Below are 13350 nucleotides of genomic sequence, written 5' to 3'. Positions count from 1 at the left end.
CCTGGGCCTTAGAGCCACGGTGACTTACTTTATTGATTGATTGATTGATTGATTGATTGATTGATTGCTGGCTGTGTTGTGATTGCTGGCTGGCTGTGTTGGGTCTTCGTTTCTGTGCGAGGGCTTTCTGTAGTTGTGGCGAGCGGGGGCCACTCTTCATCGCAGTGCGCGGGCCTCTCACTGTCGCAGCCTCTCTTGTTGCGGAGCACAGGCTCCAGACGCGCAGGCTCAGTATTTGTGGCTCACGGGCCTAGTTGCTCCGTGGCATATGGGATCTTCCCAGACCAGGGCTCGAACCCATGTCCCCTGCATTGGCAGGCAGATTCTCAACCACTGCGCCGCCAGGGAAGCCCAGTGACATCATTTCTTAATCTGGGAGACAGTGGCAACATTTGGTGGAAACTGGGATTTACATTGAACTATATTTCCTGTCATCTCCCTTTCCCAATCATGGTGTTCTTCTGCCTTGTTTCCTTTGGGCTTCACACACCTTCCAGCTATCTTTCAGAAACCTTCAGGAAAGATACCTTTCAGAAACCCACTGAATCTTTTGTTTTCAGTTACTTGGAAGTGAGTGTCATGCTTGATACTCTACCTCTGTTACCCTCTCTAACGACCTCCTCTCATTTCAAACTAATTCCTGTTTTTAGGCTTTATTTACAAACAATATGACTACGGGAAGTGATTCATCCATGGCATCTCAAAACTCCAGCCATTTTTTAAATATTTTGAGTTTCCTACCCAAATCCCTGACCACCAAACTCTGGAGAGGGAGGAGACCATCTATCCCAGTGTCTCACTCGTTGTCTCTCAGCCCTAGATGGGGATACCTTGATGCACATAGAAGGTGCCCTTGGGATGACCTAATGTTTTTATTTTTCTTACTCCTCTTTGTCACCTGTGAGCAAAAGAGAGCATGTGGAAGCTGGAGAGAGCGAGAAGGAGGGTGGGGTTAGGTTTCTGAATACATTAAACCCCACTGATTAAGAGGAAAGGACTAAGGAGTTATCTTCCTCTCTGAATTAGGTTGGAAATGTGCAAAGCAAGCAAATAAGAGTGGGATTGCTGCCCCCTCCCCTACAAGTAGGTACTGATTACTTCAGCTGGGATGACTGTCCGTAGATAAACTGTAGCACCTAGCTAGAGTGTTACTGGGTCACCAGTCAAGCTCATTCTAGAGACAGCTGGAAGGAGTTCCATAGTATAAATGAGCCACTCCAGATTTTTGTATAAATGTTTAATATGTTACTATAGAATCAGCAGCTAGAGTGAATAAACAGTCACTTCTGTATACATAAGCAAGCAGTGTGTGAGCCAGCATCATACATACATACCTCCCCTTATCATGATGTTCTGAAGGGTAGTTAGTTCAGATGGTAGAAAAGGCTGTGAGTGCCTGAGTAAATTGCCTGGGCCACAGCTGCCTCCACCACAGCTGTGGTGAGCCCCCTGCTCAGAGGCCCGTCTCTCAGGCTCTCCTGAACAGTTCCAGATACCCAGTGTCCTGGTAGAAGCACGGCTTCCCTCCATCTTGCTCTCCTGCCCCAGCTCCAAAAAGTGCAGAGCAAGCAACATCCAGAGCAATTTAGCCAACCCAAGCCAAGCTCTTTTCCTTAACTAAGGATCTGTGAAGCTGCCTGCAGGGTATTTCATACCAAGCAGGGGATGGAAATTAATAGGAGAGAGCCAGGCAGCTTTTGGCTGGGGTTTCCTTTTCATGTTGCATTAACCAGCATTTGCCTCTACAGGCTTGATTAATTACAATCGTAACCCTTTATTCCTCTCTCCTCCTCGAGGCAATGAGAAATAAATGGTGCCAATTTGGGAAAAATACACATTTATTTGTCTTTGACCTGAGCCTTCAAAATGCCAAGATAGCAGGAGGCTTTGGCTATGGCCAGCTCATTCTTGAAGAGGACAGTTGGCCTAGGGGACTTTGGGAGCAAGGCAGGGATAGATTCATGTCTAATGCTGAGGAATAGTGAAGGAGAGGATGCCGAGGGACGTTTGGACCCCAGGAACAGGAAATGGGGTTTGCCGGGATTTTATATCTTCTTCAGTTCTTGTGTTACTTTCTGTGTCTCTTATGGTATTTCCTAACTTTAAATTTGCATCCAGCTCTACTCAGTGCTTTTTAATGATTTAAAAAGTATTTTTAAATTGTAGTTTAAAAAAAACACAATATAAAATTTACCATCTTAACCGTTTTTACGTATGCAGTGCAGTAATGTTAAGTATATTCACATTGATGTGCTATAGATCTCTAGAACTTTTTCATGTTGGAAAACTGAAACTCTATACATTAAACAACTCCCATCTTCCCTCCCCCAGCCCCTGGCAACCACCATTCTACGTTCTGTCTCTATGATTTTGACAATTCCACGGACTTCGTGTAAATGGAATCGTAGTATCTATCTTCTGGGACTATGTTATTTCACTTAGCCTAATGTCCTCAAGATTCAACCATGTTGTAGCATGTGACAGGATTTCCTCTTTTTTTAAAGGTGAATAATACTACATTGTATACATGTACCACATTTTATTTATCCATCCATTGATTGGACATTTGGGCTGCTTCTGCCTCGTGGCTATTGTGAAAATGCTGCAATGACCAAAGAAGGGTGTGCAAATATCTCTTCTTTTAGACTTCTTGGATGTATAACCACACGTAGGATTGCTGGATCATATAGTAATTCTATTTTTAATTATTTGAGGAACCTCCATGTTGTTTTTTATAGTAGCTGCACCATTTTACATTTTTACCAATAGTGCCCAGGGGTTCCAGTTTCTCCACATCCTTGCTGACACTTGTTGTTTTCTGTTTTTTTTGATAGTGGCCATCCCAATAGGTATGAGGTGGTATCTTGTAGTTTTGATATGCATTTCTGTAATGATTTATGGTGGTCTTTTCATATGCTTCTTGGCCATTCATATATCTTCTTGGAGAAATGTTTTAAGTTCTTTGACCATTTTAAAATCAAGTTATTTACTTTTTTTGAGTTGTGAGATTTCTTTATATATTCTGGATATTAACCCCTTTTCAGAAATATGATATGCAAACATGTTCTAACATTCTGTAAGTTGCCTTTAATGATCTATTTTAAGTAAATTTCTTAGGCTCACCATTTGCCTTCATCACTTTGATGGAAATTCTTTTTTTTTTTGATGGAAATTCTTTGTGTCTTTGTTATGTTTTGTTTTCTTGGTCTCTTCAGAATAGACTTACAGATAATTTCACAATCCTAATTTATTTATTTGGAGAAGACTACCCATCCCCTCTCTGTCTAGTATGGAAAGGTTTCATGGAGAATGGAGGGGGAGAAGTCAGTGATTGCATTTACCCTGCAGCCTGTGAACAGTGACCCAACCTTGGACAGCCCAGAAGATTCCTGGACATGTCTTCTTCAGGGAAGACATGCACAGCTGGTCCCAGTGTTCTCAGATCCAGCAGATTACCCGAAGCAATTGGGTTCTCCCTGGAATCTCTGAGTCTCCCAGGAGAGCCGTGTAACTCAAGAGTGCTCGAAAGTCAAGCTCAACCTTCCAGAATTGCTCTGACACAGCCCTTTGGAGCATGCCTGGAACCAAACACCACTGCATAGTCTTAAAGCTTGGATAAAGTCCCATTTCTCTCTGTCCATGCCAGCACCCCCATGAACTCACCCTCCTTTAAAGTCTTGTAACACATAAAATCTCTACTAGTTGGGAGGTTTCATATACTGGTTTCATGTTATCCTCCTAATAGCTCTGTTGGACAGGGTCCATGACTTGCTCTTCTTTGAAGCCCTTACAGTTCCTGGGACAGTTGACTGATGGATTGGGAGAGGGTTACCATATGGTGGGCATCTTCCTGTCCCACATTAGATTTTCAGACACGGCGAAGATCCGGGAATTGGAGCACACTGCAAACTGAATGGACTTAGATCCTCCAGAAGAACTGTTCTTGACTTGGGATGTGAGCAGTGCCTAGAACTGTGCTGTCCCTGAAGGACAAGTCCTATGTGGGGACATCTGGGCACAGAGAGAAACATGTGAGCAGAATTCAAGTCCTGCCATTCTTAGGTGCAGCTAGCACCCCGGGATTGTTTAGTAAAGAGATCAGAAGGGTTGGCCTCCCTAACAGACTGCAAGGTACCCTTGTGAGGTTTCATGGGCTTCAGGAGGGAAAGAGACCTTGAGAGGACTTGTTTGAATTTTAGTACTCATTCCCTAGAAGCCCCCCTCTACGTCTAACCTATATCACATATCTTCTCTTTCGACCTTTGGTAGAAGGATAGAGAGAGGTCTTGGTGAAATAGAAAGACAAGCCTGAGCTAAGAAAGTCTAGTTCCTTTGACCTGTGCTCCAGGGGAAGAACTGTTTCCCAACCTGCAAAGCATCTCATTGCCTCTCTACTCTGGAATGAATGGTTCGTGGAGGTTAATAATTAACTCACAGAGTGAAGGGTTGAGTTCTTTTTATTGCAGTTTCACTTTCCCACAGACACTGCCTTATTTTTATAGAGGTGCTTGTATCCCTTACCCCGTCCTGAAGTCGGGTAGAATGAGAAGGGAATTTTCTACTTTTCTACTATGTTTTTGAAGATAGGGGAACATTGAAGTAGGGGTGATAATTGTACCACCATGAGTACAGATCTCAGGTCTCAGCATCAAATCTTATTCCATGTTTTCACCTTCCTCCCACCCAAGGCTTCTGGTCTAAATATTCTCAACATTGATTTTAGAAGAGAAATCCAATTCCCTCTCATATGTAAATTTCTTTGTGATATTTTAATCTTGTGAACTATAAATTGATCCATTGTGTTTATTTTAAAAAGTCATCTCTGTTGATGGCAAGAATTACTACAAATATAATTTAATTTAGAGAAGTTGCCCTATCTCCCTATCTGTGGTTTTCTGAGGTCAGTCGTCTTAGACATTTTCCAAGCTACCCAAACCCCTCATTCATGTCTGGGCCTCCAGCATTACAGTAATTACACTAGACGGCAGAGGAATTGTTACCAGATAATATCTTAGAAATAGGGAAATTATGAGCTAATTTCAGGCCCTCTCAAATTAATGAGAATGTTCTTTGTGGAGTGCTACCAATGTAAACCTTTAAAAAATGACAAGTGGGAGATATTTAAATCCTTTATCTGTGGAGCCCAGTACAAGCTCAGCAAGCACACCCAAGTGCTGTCATCTGGCCGATTGCTAGGGTAGCTCTTTTATCCTCCTTCTAGGTTTTATTAATTAAATTTCCTCTGGGACTTGGCTGTCATCAGCAACCTTTCTTGGGGTGTGACGGGATTATAGGGGGAGGAAATGAGGTTCTAGGAGACATAACTCGGGCTATAGGACCATCCTCTGGGCTGGGAGGACCCTAATCCAGGGTAAGGACTGGCAGAGCCAGTGCCTCCCTCCTGCATTGTCTGGAGTGCCTCCAGCTTGGATTTTGCATCTTTGATCGTGTTTTATTGACCTAGAATTACTTCTCTTCTGTGGGCATGACCAAAGACTGTGCTTTAATGTGGTTGTCTCCAAGGAGTTGATTCCTTTGATCTCAAGATGATTTCCCACTTCTCGTCTTATACCTTGGTGGGGGAGGTGGGCACAGAGGAGGAGGGGGAGGAGAAGCCTGATGTTTTCTGGGCACTGAGCCAACCCTGTTGGGCATCTGATGCATTTATTTTTGCTGGTTCTGCTGCTTATGGTGCTGCCTCTCCACCACCACTGCCATCCCCAACCGTACCAGGGGCAGCTCCAACATTTCCATTAGGGAGTGGTAGTTCAGCCTGTTTGGAAGGGCTGGCATAATTTTATGTAAGACTGAGAAAATTCAGTCACCCATACAAAGAGTGAGAGGGCTAGCGATGTGAGGTTATGAAGGCTGAAGCCTGTGTCCCCAGCCTGGGGTCACTCGGTGTCACCCATCTCCCACTCTCCACGTGCTCAAACACTTCCTCCCCTGGGAAGTTTTCCTCTTCTCCACAGCCCTTCCTAGTCATCTCTTCCTTCTTTATGTATTTATTTATTTATGCTCATAATCAAAACTTTATTGAAAAACTGACATCAAAATAGAGCATTGTTGTATACCTTACAAAATTAAACATAATTACATCATCTTGGTAGATTAACTAGAATTACTAAACAGATAAGGCTTTCTGTGATAGAACACAAATTCAGGAAGTTGCGTGGATCATTAGTGGTGCTTTCTTCTACATGAACCGCCCCCCGTGAGTCTGGCCTTTCCTCCCATCAGCTGGCACAACAGTGTTGAACAACCAACACAAAGCACCACTGTCTGAGCATGGCTGAAAACTGTGGTAATCCTGTAGCAACCTGGATATTTTACATCCATAAAGAATTTGGACTTCGAACCAGCCAGTTTTTTAAAATGTTTTTTCTTTTCTTCTTCCTAGGAAGGATGCAGTAAATCTCTAGCCAAAGGCATGTTGAGGCTTTCGCAAGCCCAGCCTGTCCAAAGCAGCAGCACTCACCTGGGCGCACGGCGTCCTCTTCATTCTTTCTTTCTTCCTTCCTTCCTTCCTGCCTTCTTTCCTTCCTTTCCTTTCTTTCCTTTCTTTCCTTTCCTTCTTTCTCTTTCTTTCCTTCTTTCCTTCTTTCTTTCTTTCTTTCTTTCTTTTTTAATTTTGTATTGACTTATTTATTTTTCATTCTTTCTTAAATGGAACTTTTACTCCTTTCTGAGTTAATGTGGTCTCAGAAATCACTCTCTCTGTGTTCAAATATTGGCTCTTCTTGTCTACTGACTCTCTGACTTCAGGCAGGTTATTTAGTTTCTTCAGCAGTAGAGTGGGATTAGTAGTAGACCCGAGCTCTTGTTTGTTGTGGGTGCTCAGCGAGCTCATGAAGCATCTGGGGCTTGGTGCTCTATAGGTGCTCATTTACAGGGTCCCTGCCAGCTCATTCAGCGTGGTGCGTGAATGAGAAAAAGGTACCTCTTCCTCCTCGATTTATTCCCTTTCTTACCCCCTCAGCCTGATGCCTTTGCTCTGCGAACGTGGTGGCCCCACTCACTTGTAGCTAAAGCTGCTGATGCTATAATAATGCTCCCAGCTTGGTGGGTGATCACATCCGTTCAGTTGTACAAGTGAATCTCATCTCCACACGCCATTGGTCATTTGAAGTCCTCTCATTTCCACCTTCCTTAATGTCTTTAGAACCTTTCCATTACTTGGCCACCACCAGCCTAAGCCATGACCTGATTGGATCTTTCCTGAATTATTGCTCCAGTAATAACTGCCTTACTCGACCTCCTGCATTCAGTCTTGCTCACCTTCCCACAAATCACAGTGTTTCTAAGATGCAAGTATGGTTGTCATTTCTTTTTTAAAAAAATAAATTTATTTATTTATTTTTGGCTGCATTGGGTCGTTGCTGTGCGCAGCTTTCTCTAGTTGTGGCGAGCAGGGGCTACTCTTCACTGTGGTGAGCGGGCTTCCCATTGTGGTGGCTTCTCTTGTTGCGGTGCAAGGGCTCTAGGTGTGCAGGCTTCATAGTTGTGGCACGCAGGCTCAGTAGTGGTGGCACGCAGGCTCAGTAGTGGTGGCTCGCAGGCTCTAGAGTGCAGGCTCAGTAGTTGTGGTACACAGGCTTAGTTGCTCTGTAGCATGTGGGATCTTCCTGGACCAGGGCTTGAACCCATGTCCCCTGCATTGGCAGGAGGATTCTTAGCCACTGCACCACCAGGGAAGCCCTGGTTGTCATTTCTTAATTTAAAATCCTTCAAATTTTCCCCATTTCTCCTGGTGAAATCCAAACCCCTCAAGTGTAGCATACGAGGCCTGCAGGCAGGACTGTGCCTGGCTGTGCTGTGCCGTGCCATGTCTCATCTCTTTACCTGCCCTCCTCTCTGCAGGCTCCACCTCTTCTCCAACTCCCTTCCCCAGCAGTGATCGAGCCATATTGCAAACATTTCAGTTGAGCAGTCAGTGTTGATGATCTAAAGTGTAAAGAGCTCAAATAAGTCCATTTTTAAAGTTAAAACCCAACAAGTACTTCACCAATCACAGACAGTTCACAAGGTACAGACAGCTAGTACACACACACACACACACACACACACACACACACACACAGAAAAATGTTGAGCTCTATCAATAATCAAAAGATATTCAAAATCAAAGAAGAACATTTTTTGCATAATAATTAACCAAAGATTTTTCAAAGTTAATCTACATTACTGACCAAAGATCTGTGATGCATTAATACTCCCAGTGAGGGGCAATGAGAACGTACCTGATTGGAGCACAAGGGAACTTTGGGGGTGATTGTGGTGATAAAAATGGTTCTACATCTGGATTGTGATGGTGGACACATGTAGTATAATATTTATCAGGAACTCATTGAAATATATCTTTCAAATTGGTGCATCTTATCATACGTAAACTCTAGGTCAAACATGAATTTAAAGACAACATTATTAACCAGGATTAGGTGAACAAGATGTTTTCATACATTGGGAGGCTGGGGTGGGGGTAGGGTGATAACATCAATTGGCTCCATCTTTCTGGAAGGTAATTTTCTTCTACCATTTAAGAAAACAAACTCCAACATGGTAATTTTCCTTCTAGAATAGCATCCTAAGGATCATGAATTCAAAGATGTATATCCAATATTTGTCACAGCAGTGATAGCAGCTAAAAACTGGAAAAAGAACCAAAATGTCCTGCAATAGGTGATTGGTTAAATTATGATTCATCTGCATGGGGCCACTGCCAGTCCAGGAGAAGCCTTTGTGTGAATTGGAAAAAGGCATCCCTTCTGGGGCAAATGCTCCCTCCCAGACTTGAGGGGGGGCATCAGCTAAATTCTGGCCCCACTGGTCCCCTCACCTGGGCACCTGTACAATCCTCAGGCCTAAAGCAGCATCTCTGATCCATACAAGGGTCCATGAGGCAGACATTAAAACTGATGTCTTTTGGGACTTCCCTGGTGGCTCAGTGGTTAAGAATCTGCCTGCCAGTGCAGGGGACACGGGTTCAATCCCTGGTCTGGGAAGATCCCACATGCTGCGGAGCAGCTAAGCACATGCGCCACAACTACTGAACCTGCACTCTAGAGCCTGCAAGCCACAACTACTGAGGCCCACGCACCTAGAGCCCATGTGCCGCAACTACTGAGCCCACACGCGGCAACTACTGAAGCCCGTGCACTCTAGGGTCCACGTGCCGCAACCACTGAGCCCGCATGCTGCAGCCACTGAAGTCCACCTGCCTAGAGCCTGTGCTCTGCAACAAGAGAATGCAGTGAAGAGTAGCCCTGCTCACCACAACTAAAGAAAGGCTGCGGGCAGCAACGAAGACCCAGTGCAGCCAAAAAACAGACCCAACGCAGGCAAAAAACAATAAATAAATAAATAAAACTGATGCCTTTGAAGAACAGTGGCATGGGAAAATGTTGAATAACGAATGGGGAGTTAAATGACAAATATAGGTATAATTTTACATATAATTCTACTTTTCTTCAAAAATGTAAAATCCCTAGAAGGAAAAATACCAAAATGTAACTGGTGGTTAACATGAGTGATAGAATCATGGGTGACTTTCTCTTTTTTACACCTGCTTTTTCCGAATGTCCTGCTGTCAGTACTTTTTCTAATTGAGAAAAAGATGTACATTCTTACTCTCCTATTTAATAGGACTCTGTCATGCTAATGCCAGCAACAGTGGTCTCTTTGGGCACAAGAGCAGATGGCACTTGTGTGCTGGAGTTAAGGCTAGAGCCGGATGGGAGCAGAGGACGAGGGCTGCCTTGCTGAAGTCCCAGTGATTCCTTTGGTAAAAGGAGACGTCTCTTACTTTATCCTCTGCTCTTTCCATTCTGCAGGTTTGAGACATTTGACGTGAACAGCTTTGAGCAGTTTTGTATCAACTATGCGAATGAGAAGCTCCAGCAACAGTTCAACTTGGTAGGTTTTTCTGGACCCGGAGATGTTGGGTGGGGGAGACCTCTCTCCCCACCAGGGAGTGACAGACAGCCCGGCCTACTTCTCTTCTGTCCAGGGTCAGTGGGCTCTAGCTCTGCCCTGACCTGCCCTTGGTTTCCTGGTGGTGCCCCAGCTCTAGGCAGGTGCTCCCCACTGCTCAGAAGGAGGTCAGTGATCCTCTCCTTGGCTTTGACTCCCACTCTTTTTGACCCCGAGCCTCTGTGGTATTTGAGCAATTGCAAGCCAGCTATGAGGCTTCTTGCTACTAGTTGAGGTTTGACAGTACAGGTGATTATTGGAGTGTCCTAGGGAAGGGTTCACATGGGAGTGAGGATCACCTAACTGAGCTTTTTTCTTCTTCATTCATGACTGTGACTTGTGCCTAAACTTTTTCTAGCGAGTATGCACCATCCTCCAGGGCTCAGAACCCATGTGGTTGAAGCTCAGGGGAGTTGAAAGTTAAGGTGTGTCTGTAGTTCACTAACCTTGGCCTTTCACTTCTTACACCAGCATGTTTTCAAGTTGGAGCAAGAGGAATACATGAAGGAGCAGATCCCTTGGACCTTGATTGATTTTTATGATAACCAACCTTGTATTGACCTCATAGAAGCTAAGCTGGGCATCTTGGACCTGTTGGATGAAGAATGTAAGGTAAAACTGATGATGCTGTCATTGAATCAGTTCAGTTATAGGCTTGGGGTGTGGGGCAGAGGACAGCTCTGTGGTGCAGGGGAACATGTGAGATCTCAAAGCTGGAATTTCATCTGTGATTAGCCGGCCTTTAGTTTGCTGGGAGAAGCATTGGTGTCTATTCTGCATACTAGAAGATATCAGAAGGTAACACGTTGAGCATGACTGGCAGGTATTGCTGCATTGGTGAACATGTGCCTCTTTTGGCAGAGACTGGATGTTATGGATTGGCATGAAGTGATGGTGGTATGGATTTGGTGTCCCAGATCACCTAGGTGCTGAGAGAAGGACCCCGACTTCTAGACAGGCATCCCAGAGAGTGTGGGTTAAGAGCACAGGGTCATCTTTACTGTGCCAGATGGCTTGGGAGCGATAAGAGCCACATGCTTGGTAGCAGGTGAAAGCTGTAGATTTCCCCCAAGTAGCTTGTCATGGATGCTACCTGCTATAACAGGAAGAACCCTGAATTGCCAGCATGGAGAGAAACAGGCAGCCTTGAAAATGTGGGGCAGGGGAATTGGGTGTTATCAATCACCTAACTACTTTGGCCTTTGGTTTTCTGCTCTGTGAATTGAGGGGGGTTGGATCTGATGATCTTAAAAACTTCTCCTGGTTTGGTGTTTGGTGATCAGGGGGTAAATGTATGCCAGCTCCTCCAGTGATGGAAACTCTAATCAAAAGGTGTAGAAGCCACGTGGTTCTCGGTATTGAAACGGAAGAGCCCAGTTGCATTTACTTTCTGGTCTCCCATGTCTTCCCTGTAAAGGGTGGCTTGTGGCTTGATGCTTTAGGAGGAGCAGATGTCTCCCTTCCAGCAGGACTCTCCAAGTTTCATTGCCTTTGAAAGTGAGAAGGAACAATTAATAAGACAGTGGAAGACAGAATGAAAATACGCTGAAATCCACAGCACATTTTTTTTACTGGTGAGAGTGGGCATCCTTGTCTTGTTCCTGATCTTAGAGGAAATGCTTTTAGTTTTTCACCATTAAGAATGATGTTGGAGAAGAACCAAGATGGCGGAGTAGAAGGACATGCTCTCACGACCTCTTGCGAGAACACCAGAATCACAACTAGCTGCTGGACAATCATCGACAGGAAGACACTGGAACTCACCAAAAAAGATACCCCACATCCAAAGACAAAGGAGAAGCCACAATGAGACGGTAGAGGGGCGCAATCACAGTAAAATCAATTCCCATAACTGCTGGGTGGGTGACTCACAGACTGGAGAACACTTATACCACAGAAGTCCACATACTGGAGTGAAGGTTCTGAGCCCCACGTCAGGCTTCCCAACGTGGACGTCCGGCAACGGGAGGAGGAATTCCTAGAGAATCAGACTTTGCAGCCTAGTGGGAATTGATTGCAGGACTTTGACAGGACTGGGGGAAACAGAGACTCTACACTTGGAGGGCACACACAAAGTAGTGCGTGCATCAGGACCCACGGGAAGGAGCAGTGACCCCAGGGGAGTCTGAAACAGACCTACCGGCTAGTGTTGGAGGGTCTCCTGCAGAGGCGGGGTGGGGGGGCTGTGGCTCACCATGGGGACAAGGACACTGGCAGCAGAAGTTCTGGGAAGTACTCCTTGGTATGAGCCCTCCCAGAGTCTGTCATTAGCCCCACCAAAGAGCCCAGGTAGGCTCCAGTGTTCGGTTGCCTCAGGTCAAACAACCAGCAGGGAGGGAACCCAGCCTCACCCATCAACAGTCAAGCGGATTAAATTTTTACTGAGCTCTGCCCACCAGAGCAACAGTCAGCTCTGCCCACCACCAGTCCCTCCCATCAGGAAACTTGCACAAGCCTCTTAGATAGCCTCATCCACCAGAGGGCAGACAGCAGAAGCAAGAAGAACTATAGTCCTGCAGCCTGTGGAACAAAAACCACATTCACAGAAAGGTAAACAAGATGAAAAGACAAAGGGCTATGTACCAGATGAAGGAACAAGAAAAAAAACAAGATAAAAACAACTAAATGAAGTGGAGATAGGCAACCTTCCAGAAAAAGAATTCAGAGTAATGATAGTAAAGATGATAAAGGACCTCGGAAAAAGAATGGAGGCAAAGATCGAGAAGATGCAAGAAATGTTTAACAAAGACCTAGAAGAATTAAAGAACAAACAAACAGAGATGAACAATACAATAACTGAAATAAAAACTACACTAGAAAGAATCAATAGCAGAATAACTGAGGCAGAAGAACGGATAAGCGACCTGGAAGACAGAATGGTAGAATTCACTGCTGCGGAACAGAATAAAGAAAAAAGAAGGAAAATAAATAAATGCAGCCTAAAAGACCTCTGGGACAACAATAAACACAACAACATTCACATTATACGGATCCCAGAAGGAGAAGAGAGAGAGAAAGGATCAGAGAAAATATTTGAAGCGATTATAGTACAAAACTTCCCTAACATGAGAAAGGAAATAGCCACCCAAGTCCAGGAAGCTCAGAGTCACATACAGGATAAACCCAAGGAGAAATACACCGAGACACATAGTAAGCAAACTGGCAAAAATTAAAGACAAAGAAAAATTATTGAAAGCAGCAAGGGAAAAACGACAAGTAACATACAAGGGAACTCTCATAAGGTTAACAACTGATTTCTCAGCAGAAACTCTACAAGCCAGAAGGGAGTGGCATGACATACTTAAAGTGATGAAAGGGAAGAACCTACAACCAAGATTACTCTACCTGGCAAGAATCTCATTCAGATTCAATGGAGAAATC

General features: G+C 44.5%; 1 protein-coding gene and 1 pseudogene across 1 annotated transcript in view; one reads left to right on the top strand and one right to left on the bottom strand.

Moving 5' to 3' along the window:
• MYO5B (myosin VB) overlaps positions 1-13350 on the top strand; it is a 324120-nt gene that overhangs the window by 235991 nt on the left and 74779 nt on the right. The window contains exons 11-12 of the mRNA XM_028479944.2: positions 9831-9912; positions 10441-10581. Coding sequence (XP_028335745.1) covers positions 9831-9912; positions 10441-10581 — 223 coding nt within the window. The remainder of the gene's footprint in view (positions 1-9830; positions 9913-10440; positions 10582-13350) is intronic.
• LOC102988595 (40S ribosomal protein S27-like) lies at positions 5615-6432 on the bottom strand (annotated as a pseudogene).

Source organism: Physeter macrocephalus, chromosome 19, assembly GCF_002837175.3.
Source record: "Physeter macrocephalus isolate SW-GA chromosome 19, ASM283717v5, whole genome shotgun sequence".
NCBI lineage: Eukaryota > Metazoa > Chordata > Mammalia > Artiodactyla > Physeteridae > Physeter > Physeter macrocephalus.
This window is presented reverse-complemented; position numbering and strand designations above follow the sequence as displayed.